Source organism: Pituophis catenifer, unplaced genomic scaffold, assembly GCF_029215685.1.
Source record: "Pituophis catenifer annectens isolate HBS135680 unplaced genomic scaffold, rPitCat1.0.hap2 SCAF_2, whole genome shotgun sequence".
In the NCBI taxonomy this organism is placed as follows: domain Eukaryota; kingdom Metazoa; phylum Chordata; class Lepidosauria; order Squamata; family Colubridae; genus Pituophis; species Pituophis catenifer.
The window spans coordinates 160,527,157-160,538,624 of NW_027256882.1; the positions used below are offsets into that span (position 1 = coordinate 160,527,157).

The 11,468-nt window shown below is 39.6% G+C and overlaps 1 protein-coding gene across 2 annotated transcripts in view; it reads right to left on the reverse strand.

Moving 5' to 3' along the window:
• Positions 1-11,253, reverse strand: part of TSPAN31 (tetraspanin 31) — a 32,539-nt gene extending 21,286 nt beyond the window's left edge. For both annotated transcript variants that reach the window (XM_070937907.1, XM_070937908.1), the window contains exon 1: positions 11,131-11,253. In XM_070937907.1, the coding sequence (XP_070794008.1) occupies positions 11,131-11,193 (63 nt within the window). In that variant the 5' untranslated portion in view covers positions 11,194-11,253. The remainder of the gene's footprint in view (positions 1-11,130) is intronic.
• Positions 11,254-11,468: the final 215 nt, after the last annotated feature.

Below are 11,468 nucleotides of genomic sequence, written 5' to 3' on the forward strand. Positions count from 1 at the left end.
GATTCTCAATCTTCCTAATGCCGCGACCCTTTAATACAATTCCTCATGTTGTGGTGACCCCCAACCATAAAATTATTCCTAAAACCATTGAAAATATGAGTTTTACAATGGTCTTAGACGACCCCTGTGAAAGGGTCGTTCGACCCCCAAAGGGGTTGCGACCCACAGGTTGAGAACCACTCTTCTAGTCCATCCTCTTGTTCAACCCTATAACATTTCAAAGAAATGGTTGTCAAATCTCTCCTTAAAAACCTCCAGTGTTGGAGCTCCCACAGCTTCTAGACGCAAGTCGTTCCACTGTTTAATTGTTCTCAATGTTAGGAAATTTCTAATCTAAATTTCTATTTTCCATCCATTGCTTCTTGTCCTTCCTTTGGGTATTTTGGAGAACAGGTTGACCTCCTCTTCTTTGTGGCAGCCCCTTAGATATAAGAACACTGCTACATAGTTAAGAGCTATACAATTATTACAATGTACGTATATTACAACTCAAATTCAGAAACACCTCGGCAAAGAAATACGTGAAGCTATTAAAAAAGGGGTGAAATTTGATTCACATCAGGGTGGATAAAAATCAATGATTTTTTAAAAAAAAATCAAAAAATCAGATTTTTTTTATTTAAATCGGATTTTTTTGATTTTTATCGTATTTATTTTAATAAAAAACTTTTGGGGTAAAAATCTATCGTAAGATAGTTTTCTATTTAAGATACATAAATAATTTAGTTTATTCAGCATGAAATGGAGCTTAGTTATGTAGCATGAGGCTGTATATTCTGCAACACTGGGACTATCGGTGAGTCAACAGTGGGTCAAAGGAGTAGCAGAGATGACAGCTGCTCTTTAAAAATTATGATTTAAATCGAGTTGATTTAAATCAAGCCTTTTTACTAGTGATTTAAATCATGATTTAAATTGTGATTTAAATCAACTCGATTTAAATCAAATCCACCCTGATTCACACTGTGGGCTGGAAAATTATCCCATTTTTCTCTCAATATTGGCAATTCTCTCAACATTTTTGACATTGGAGATTTGATAAAAGTCGATATAATTAAGAGTAGGAGCTAAACACAAGAAGATACCGGTATATTTTAAAACGATTGACTGCTATTTGAAGTCTAAATATTATAGACTAATATCTGAAGTTTATTTATTTTATTTATTCAACATATTGAATAACTTATACTTATTCAATTAATATTGCTGCCAATCTCACCTAACTGACTCTGGGCAGCTTACATAATTAAAAACAACAAAAAATTAGATATAACAGCCACTGAAAGTAATTAAAACAGTTAATTAGAACACTACAAAGTAATTTGTAGAGGAGTCTGATTTGAAGGAAAAGCTACCATAGCTTCACAGTGCAGTAGCAACTCAGGGCAATCTGACTTTCTAGTTGACCAATACTAGCTGTATTGGCATCTATTATTAACCATCTATTAACCTAGCTTTTTCTGTTTGGGCAGGAAGATAAGAAGGATAGTCAAACAAGGCCTAGGGAAAAAATGAGGCAAGCAGGTTTCATTTAAAGTGGGGAAGCTTAAGAGACACATTAACTTTTTTTAAGCATTCGCAGGACTACAACGTCAAAGAGCATCCTGTCTCTAACCTTCCTCTTTTAGGAAAGTCTATGGAGATTCTCAGTCATCCAGGTCATGGTTGTCCCCAAGGTACTTTTTCAAGAGGCAACTGGACTTCCTTGTTTTTCTTTGAAGACGTTTCGCTTTTCATCCAAGAAGCTTCTTCAGCTCTGACTGGAGGGAGAGGAATGGAAGGATTTAAACTCCTTGCAGAAAAACCCTGTCACCTAGGATGACCAGCTGTCTGCAAGGAGTATAAATCCTTCCATTCCCCACCATCCAGTCAGAGCTGAAGAAGCTTCTTGGATGAGAAGCGAAACGTCTTCAAAGAAAAACAAGAAAGTCCAGTTGCCTCTTGAAAAAAAGCACCTTTGGGTCTTTTAGGAAAGGTTGTTGAGAAAGCGGGTGGCTTGCAGTTCCAGAAGGCACTCAAGGAAGCAAATTATTTGGACTCTTAATCAGGATTCAGATCTTGGTTACAGCATTGAAATGGCACTGATTATGCTTGTCAACGACGTCTGTTGTGTTTGAGATGGGAGCAGCACAGTGCATCCATCCTGGTCCTCCTTGATCTCTCATCAGCTTTCAATACTATTGATTATAGTTATCTTTCTGGACCAGTTCAGGGGACTGGAAGTGAGAGGGTAGTGGTGAAATCCAAATTTTTTTACTACCGGCTCTGTGGGCGTGTCTTGGTGGGCATGGTGTGTGTGGCTTGGTGGGCGTGGCAGGGGAAGGATATTGCAAAATCTCCATTCCCACCCCACTCTGGGGCCAGCCAGAGATGGTATTTGCCGGTTCTCTGAACTGCTCAAAATTTCCATTACTGGTTCTCCAGAACCTGTCAGAACCTGCTGGATTTCACCCCTGTGAGAGGCACAGTTATTAAAGTGGTTTTTTTCTCCTTTCTCTGGAATCAGTTCCAATCAGTGTTGACGGGATGGGGAAGTGGGAGGATTGAGCCTGAGGCCCCCGCTTTGTGGTATTTGATCAGGGCGCTACCATCTCCTATCCCTATTTAGAATCTATGTGAAGTTGCTGGGTAAGGCTATCCATTGGCACAGGATTATACTGTGTCATACAGATTATATCAAATCATACATCTCTGCTCCAGACTGACCAAGAGATGCTGTCAAGGTTCTTTCGCAAGGTCTGGAGTCTGTGGAGGTTGGGTAAAAAACAACAACATGCTTCAGTTCAACCCTGGCAAGACCAAGCAGCTACAGGTCCTGAGATTTTCCATCTTTGGCTCTGAGTGGGGTTGCCCTCCCTCATACAGAGCTGGTTTGCAATTTGGGGTTTCTCCTGGACTCAGGGTTCCTGCTAAAAGAGCAGAAGGCTTCCCTGACTAGGAGAGCCTTTTGACAGCTCTTTGCCTTGTGTGTCAATTGCACCCATTTCCAGATTGAGAGGCCCTAGTGACTCATGCCTTAGTTGTCCACTGGTTCGATTACTATAATGCACTCTATATATGCCTGCTCTTGAAGATGTTTCACAACTAGTCCAGAATGCAGCATCCTGGACTTTTGAGGACATATCACAATATGCTCATGAATCATCTCTGTTGCATGAGCCACAATGACTTTCAGTAAACCGCTGGATAGAATTCAAGATGCTGGCTGTCACTTACCGTACTTTACCACCTACACAGCATAGTGCCATGTTATTTCAGAGTCACCTGTCTCTCCCACCTCCGAGAACTAGCAGGATTGGCATGCTCCATACCTATTCTGTTGGGCAGAGTCACCTTGTGGGATCTAAGAGTTTTCTCTGTTTCGGTGCCAGTTCTAAGGAACAGCATCTCTCTAGAACAGTGATGGCGAACCTTTTCGGCGCGTGGAAATGTTGTGCATGTGCGCTTGTCAGGACCATGCTCCGGAAAAAACGAACTTCTGGGTTCTAGTGCGCATGCGTGCCCGACGATCAGCTGGTTGGCGTGTATGTGCAGGTCGGTTTTCGGCACTGCCGCACGCACGAAGGGATCACGCTCCAGAAAAGCCGAACTTCCAGGTTCTGGCAACATGTGCACCCGACAATCAGCTGGCCAGCGCACATGCGCACACCGCTTTTTGGCACTGCTACGTGCATGATGGACAGCTGATTGTCACATGCGGATGCACGTCAGAAACCTGGAAGACAAACAGGCAAGGTCGCGTGTGCCGGGCGACATGGCTTTGCGTGCCACTTTGGGCACGCGTGCCATAGGTTCGCCATCACGGCTCTAGAATATGGATGGCCCCAATCTGTTGGACTTTCACAAAGCATTAAAGGCCTAGCCCCAGGTTTTTATACCCTCAGAGAGAACTAATATTAAAATGCTGTACCATTGGGGTACCGCCCCAATTTTGATTCCTAAAATGAGTAATCCACTTTTTCAAAAATTGCTGGAAATATAATGAACTATAGAGAACAAGCATGAGGTAACGGTATGTGAGAATGAGGCGGGGAGGGGGCAGAGATGCTACCCAGAGAACAATCAGATAAGAGAAGACGCAGCCTGCAGATACATGATTGGCAAAGAAATCTGGGACCCACCCAACAACTTCTCAAAATGTTTTAACAGTGTGATAGTGGGATATTTGTACTTTCAGACTTGCAAGACCCTATTCCAGGTGGTCCTCAACTTAAGACCACAATTGAGTCCAGAATTTATGTTGCTAAGTGAAAAATTCGTTAAGCGCGTTTTACCGCATTTTACGACTTTACTTGCCACATTTGTTAAGTGAATCACTTCAATGGTTAATTTAATAATGCGGTTGTTAAGTGAATCGGGCTTCCCCATTGACTTTGCTTGACAGAAAGTCACAAAAGATTATCGCATGACCCCGGGATACCACATAAATATGAATCAGTTATCAAGCATCTGAATGTAAATCACATGTCCATGGGGATGCTGCAATGGTCATAAGTGCGAAAAATGGTCACAAGTCACTTTTTTCAGTGATGCTGTAACTTCGAACAGTCACTAAATGAACTGCTATAAGTAGAGGACTACCTGTATTGTAGTCTTATAATGTAATGTATATGTATAATTGCACTCAACAATGAACTAAAAGGCCACTATCAGTGAGCTGTTGGACAGCATTACTTGGTCTACTGTGTGGATGCTTGGGTGGTTTAGGGGTGGGAAATTTTTGGTGGGTGGGTGTGTGTCTGTGGATTGTCATGTGTATTGGGCTTGGTCTCTGGGTGTTATGTCAATTTTGTTGTATGGGTATACTGTGTATATACCTACAATGGCAATAAACTTTATATATAGAAATGTAGAATTAGCTTGTATGTTTGCCATTTCCTGTAAGACTTACCTGGCAAGACTAATGACCTTGACAGAATTAATGCAATAACTGAGTATAATTATGCAATAAACAATAAGGTAAGTGGGGGAGGAGGGTATGGTTGTACAATATAGCTGCAGGGTTGCCCAAAAAGAAAAATAATGCCATCATTCTCAGTAAGATGTTTGCAACTTGCAAATTGGGAAAGAGTAATTTAGCTCTCTCCCTTCCCCACAGACTAGAGGTAATTGTCCACCTACAACAGTTCATTTACTGACTATTAAAAGTTACAAAGGCACTGAAAAAAGTGACTTATGAACATTTTTCACAATTTACAAATATTGCATATTCCCATTGTCATGTGATCAAAATTCAAACGCTTGGCATTGAGTTATGATGGTTGGGGTTGGGGTCATGTTATTACCTTTTGTGACTTTCTTACAAGTAAAGTCAATGGGGCAGCCAGATTCACTTAACAACCATGACACTAATTTAACAACTGTAATGATTCACTTAACAACCCAACCTTAACAACAGAAATGTAGGGCTCAATTGTGGTCGTAAGATGAGGACTTCCTGTAATAGCAAAGGTTTCCTATCCATCATACTGTCTGATAATTATATTTTAGGCCTGGCTACTAAGATGGGCCAGTCTCTGTGAGAATCAACTTGCCTATTTTAAAATTTCAAAAATATGTGGATATTCAGGTAGCGATAATCCAGGAAGGAGGCTCACATATAAATAAAATGTACAAGATATGCTTTACCCACTTAATCAGAATAGTGGGATTATTTTTAAATCTTGCACGTTATAATATCATTTTTGAGACAATTATTTATATATTTATTGTATTTCTGTTTGGGGTTTTAACCCTTTGTTAATTACCTAGAGTTACCGTTGTGACACTGGGTAGCTATATATATGAACAAATTTTTAACCTAGAAGATAGCATTAAGTCTAATGAATTTATAGTAAACTTAAAAAGCAAATTTTGATTGAACATCAGAAGAATTTTAGCAATATATAACTTCTTTTCAGCGTAGGAGATATTCAATCTATTACTAAAAAAGCCATCCTTTGAAGAATGTAACAGTTCTGAAATTTCTGCGCTAAGTAGGAAGCAGAGGGGAAGAAATGTGTTAGATTTTTTTTTTAATACAGTAATTTTATTAAAAGTTACAATTGAAATATAAAAACCAGACAAAAATTACCATAAAGAAAAATAGAAAGTGCGCAAATAAAAATTAGAAAAATCTAATAGAAAAAATAATCAAGAAAAATACATAAAGACTTAATCCCAAATATAAACAATTTTAGTGTCTTATCGCCTTTGCTTAAAATTCAAATGATCTTTTCTTTCCACATCCCATATCTCTAAACAAATCCTTAAAACCTTGTCATTCAGTCCTGATCAGCAAGGTTACGAGAGATAGTAACTGTCTATTTAAAGCTTGACCAAATACACTAATTTTACATTCCTTCCTTTTACTTTTAACAGTCTTGGTCTTTAGTCCCCAATGTCTAGAACTTGATTTCTTTTTATTTTTTTCTTTGTTTCTTCCTTATGACAAATATTCCAAATATTCCAAAAGTCTCTTTCATATATTCAATATAGGAAAATTATCTAAGTCATTCACTTGCTTTATTATTTGTATATCACTTTTAGTTATTAAGACATCAGATGGAGGATGGACAGTGTAGCATCTTTTTCCATATTATTCTTATAGCCTGCCATTTTAAAATCAATTTTCAGATCAGTGTTAGTCTTGTCTAGTAAAATGTGTTCCTCTTTCATAACCTCTGTAATATTCAATCTATCTGCAGAGGTAGACAATTGTAAAATTAACGTTCTGAGTGCATTGTTCAAAAAATGCCTTTAACATGTCCAATGTTAAAATGTTTTGCTTTATTCTTATTATTAAAGTCAAATGTAAATGTTTTTCTCCTTTAATTGTAATCGTTAGTTGTTTCTAGTTTCCTCTAGTATCCAACCTTCAAAGTCCGATCCCATCATGGTTTTTTTTTTAGAGAATTCAAAACAAAAGCATTTTCCTATGGGGAAGGATTATTTTAATTAATTTCAAAATCTTATTTCAAATCCATCTGGATCTTTAATTCATTTGTAACTTTCCAAAATCAAACTTCTAATCATCTTTTGCTGTTTATTCCAAAATATTTTCTTAAAGTTCCTCAAACTTGTATTTAAAACTTCTTTTGCTAAGGATTGGAGGAAACTCACCTAGTGCTGTAAAATCTATTAATCCAAAGTTTTCTAATAACTGAAAAGTGGTTAATAAGTAATTTCTTTAAGTGATTAGAAAAGGAAACATGCAAACCCAAATAGCCTTTTGAAGGTACCAACTGTGGTTTGAGCAAAAGGATGGCTATTCTTTCTAGTTACCCAGAGCTCTAAATCTGCTGCTATCTTGCATTCTCCTCACAAGGAGCAACTGTCTGGAGCACTTGTGGGTGATCTCAAGCCTTCTTATCTGGAAAGGAGTTACAGAGAGCTGGTCTACTCGCCAGCTCTTCATTCTACTGCAATTGTCGGATCTGCTTTTAGTGGAGTTTGTCATTTCTTCTCAGGAAATCTGAAGTGGGTTAGATTTTCTATACTATTTCTATCTATTCATCTGGTTTGTGGAAATGACAGGAAAATCTGCTATTTGTGGGTTTGACTGCAACAATAAATGCTAGGAACTTGATTTCTTAAAGAAGCAAACAAACTGTAAAATTATTCAGGGAAATATACGGTACTAACCCCATTTACTTTGATGTAGAAATATGTAAAGCCTTTGCCACAAACATTTGCAGGCGAGGCCTGTTTTAGATAAGGTACTGGATGCTCCATTAGGTGAAGTTTTACAAGGTATCAACTTGTATCAAGTATAGCTCTGTGTCAAAATAAATCTGGTTGGCTACAAATAAATTCATTTGACTGAAATCAGACCAATTGCAGTCAATGGGGCCATCTTCTTTGATACAGTAATCCCATTATTCTCTTTATTTTAGCTTTTTATCTGGGCAGCAAAGAGGTGGATTTCAATTTTATCATTGGACAGCAGGAAATAAATAATTGGGGAAGGGGTTATAGTTGTACAAATCAGCTGCAGAGATGCCCATAAAGGAAACTAATGCCTTCATCTTGAGTAAGACGTTTGTGGCTTGTGAATGACAACTATTTTGGGGAAGAGAAATCTAATTCCCTCCCTCCCCCACCCCACTAAAATCTCAATGATTTCCTGCCCACCATACTTTCTGATAATTATATTTTAGGCCTGGCGACAACAATGGATCAGTTTTGTGTGAATCAACTTGCATATTTTAAAATTTCAAAAATCATGTGGCCATTTGGGTAGAGGTGATCCAGGCTCACATATAAATAAAATGTATGAGCTGTGCTTTAGCCCCACTTACCGGTAATCAGGACATGAAACTTTATGCTGAAAAAGGTCTTTAGCCAATTTTGAAAAGGACGAACACACTCCTATTTAAACAGTATACCAAGTATTACTTGATTTTTTTTCCTGCCTTGCAAGTTCAAACATCTGTATCTGTATTCAACAGCATCTTACAATATTACATAATATTATATAATATTGGCTTGATCCCATCCTCTCAGTTTTAATTGAATTCGGTTTTAATTGGGTTGTTTTTAAATCTTGGGCCGAAATTATTTAATTGTTTTTTAAATTGTTTTTAAATTTAAATTTTAAATTTTATATGCAATGTTTTATCTTGGCTGTACACCGCCCTGAGTCCCGCAGGAGAAGGGCGGTATAGAAATAAAATAAAATAAATAAATAAATAAATAAATGTAATATTTATTGGAATGTTACAAAGAAGAGGGGTCGACCTATTCTCCAAAGCTCCTGAAGGCAGGACAAGAACTAACAGATGGACACTTATCAAAGAGAGATTCAACCTAGAACTAAAGAGAAATTTCCTGACAGTGAAAACAATTAATCAGCTTGTCTCTAGAAGTTGTTGGTACTCCAACACTGGAGGTTTTTAAGAAGGTATTTGAGAACCATTTATCTGGAATGGTATCTCCAGGGTCTTCTGCTTGAGCCAAAGGGTTGAATGAGAAGATCCCCAATATTCCTTCCAACTCTATTATAGAAAAATGGTCAGGCAGATACCATTCCATGGTTGTGTAATGAAGCATTAATGATAGCTTGACCCAATGTTCTCTTCTGGCCATGATTTCCAGTGTCTAGGTCGCAATATCTAAAGCAACAAATTCATCTGCTTTGAGAGCAGTAGCTTTGCTTTCAAAAATTTCTAATTGCATGAAAAAATGCAGCTGAGTTGTCTGTTCTGTGAAAATGGAATCAGGTTATCCAACACAGAATCTTCCCCACTTCTTATAGTTTTAAATAGGTTTCCTCAGTTATAAAGATTCTGTCCATTGATGCTGAATGAAACTTACATTATTTAAAATCAGTCTCAGGGCCTTTCAAAGTTCTTTCTTTCACCCAGGATTCCAGACTTCTTACAGCAGAACATATGAATTCTAACAAATTCTTACTATCCATACTTAATCTCCCTTAGGCCTCTTGTCTTTCTCAAAGGAAGGAGAAAAGTTCATTTATTGATTTGTTAGGTTTATAACCCACCTTTTGTGCAGCACACATAGCATTCCTTTCTCCCATTTCCCTATCACCATCATGTGAGGTAGGTTGCATTGCAAGAGAGTGAGTGGCCCAGTTACCCAACTGGGTAACTGAGGATGGACTAGAATCTCAGTCTCCCTATTGCCAGACTTGCGTTTTTAAATAGAACATATATATAATTAGAAAAACCGCACATTTTCTGTCATTGTACAAGGAAAACTATTAAAGTGCTGTTAAACCAGTCATTTTCTGTTCTGCTCTTATTTGAGCTAGGTATTGGTAATTCTTATTTCTTCAAAGTTTCCCAGATGTTCCTGCAGTGTAGCCATGGACCCAATAAAATGACACATAATCTTTGTAACTTATTTACCAGATCTAACAAAACATAGGTCAGCAAACAAGAAGAGAAGGGTCAGTCAGTTCCTAGCAGACAAGGGAACATTTGAGGCAAAATTTCAAACTTGCAGAGCCAAGTTTTCTTAGGTAAATATCACACGCTTCCCATTCTATGCAACCCTGACAAGACATATGTTTAGTCCAACTCTTCTGGGGTCAACCCATTACCCACTCATCAGCTTCCCCCAAAATGCTTGCAAACAAAGTATGCAGGGTTTATAGCTTCTCTTTTTTACTATACTATAATTTCCTGGCCCATAAAAACAGTCAGATAAAACAAATCTCTCTTTTTCCTACCATGGATTCTCTCACAGATTAATCTTAGCCTTCTGCCATCTGCTCTACTCTAGGGGACCACAACAATCCTCAACATTTCCAGCCATATTAGTTAAAAATTCTGGCGACTATTTACAGGCAGTCCTCAATTTACAACAGTCCATTTAAGTGACCGTTCGAAGTTGCAACGGCAGCAAAAGTGACTGATGAACATTTCTCACACTTACGACCGTTGCAGCATCCCCATGGTCACACGATTTACATTCGGCTGCTTGACAACTGATTGATATTTATGACAGTTGCAGTGTCCTAGGGTTTATGCGATCCTGTTTGGTGAGCTTCTGACGAGCGACGGCAATGGGGAAGCCAGATTCACTCAACCCCCGCCTGACTAATTGAACCACTGCAGTGATTCCCTTTAACAAACGTGGGGAGAGAGAAGTCGTAAAATGGGGCAACGCTCGCTGAACAAATCACTCGCTTAGCGAAACATAAACTCTGGGCTCCGTTGTGGTCGTAAATCGAAGACTACCTGCATTCCAACACAATCATCGAAGGTCACCAGATTGGGGCAACTGCTCTAGGCAGAAGCAATGAGGTCATCCCTTCACCCAGCTCTGACTTATTTTCCTTATTTTCCTCTAAAAATTACTCACTTCCAACCCACCCACCCACACATCCCCATCTTCAAGAATACAATCAGAAAAAGACCTGGCCAGATCTCTTGGCCCCCAAATCCAAGCTCCTCCCGGGGCACCCAGCAATCCCAATATGGGTGGGGTTCTCCCTCTCACCCCCATCATCATGCACACATACACACACACACACACACACACACACACACACACACACACAAGCTTTCCTCCCCCTGGATCTACCCCCCCCCTCCTTTCCCTCCATAGGAACTCCACGCTCTTCTCCTCTCCAAGCCTACGTCCGGGAAGAAGCAAAGCAGCCGTCTAAAGGGTTGTCATACTCACCACATAAACGACGTTGAGGGCGCACAGAGCATTGCGTGAGCAGGCGAAGCCCCCGCAAACCATGTTTTCCAACCGGGAGGAACAAAGCCCACTCGCCTCTGAAAACGCCGAACTGAGACTTCCCTTCCCCCCCCACCCCCAAGGGGCAGCACCCGCCGACACTACCCCTTTAAATCCCGGCCTGCCTCCACCGCGCTTGCGCACCGATACTCAGTGCTGCCTGCCGGCTCGGCGCATTCTCTCGATAGAACGCCTACACTCATCCGCCCCAGGCGCAGGCGCCCTTGGAGCGAGACTCGCTGCCCCTGGGGGGGGAGTCGGTCGTCTCCATCCGGGTT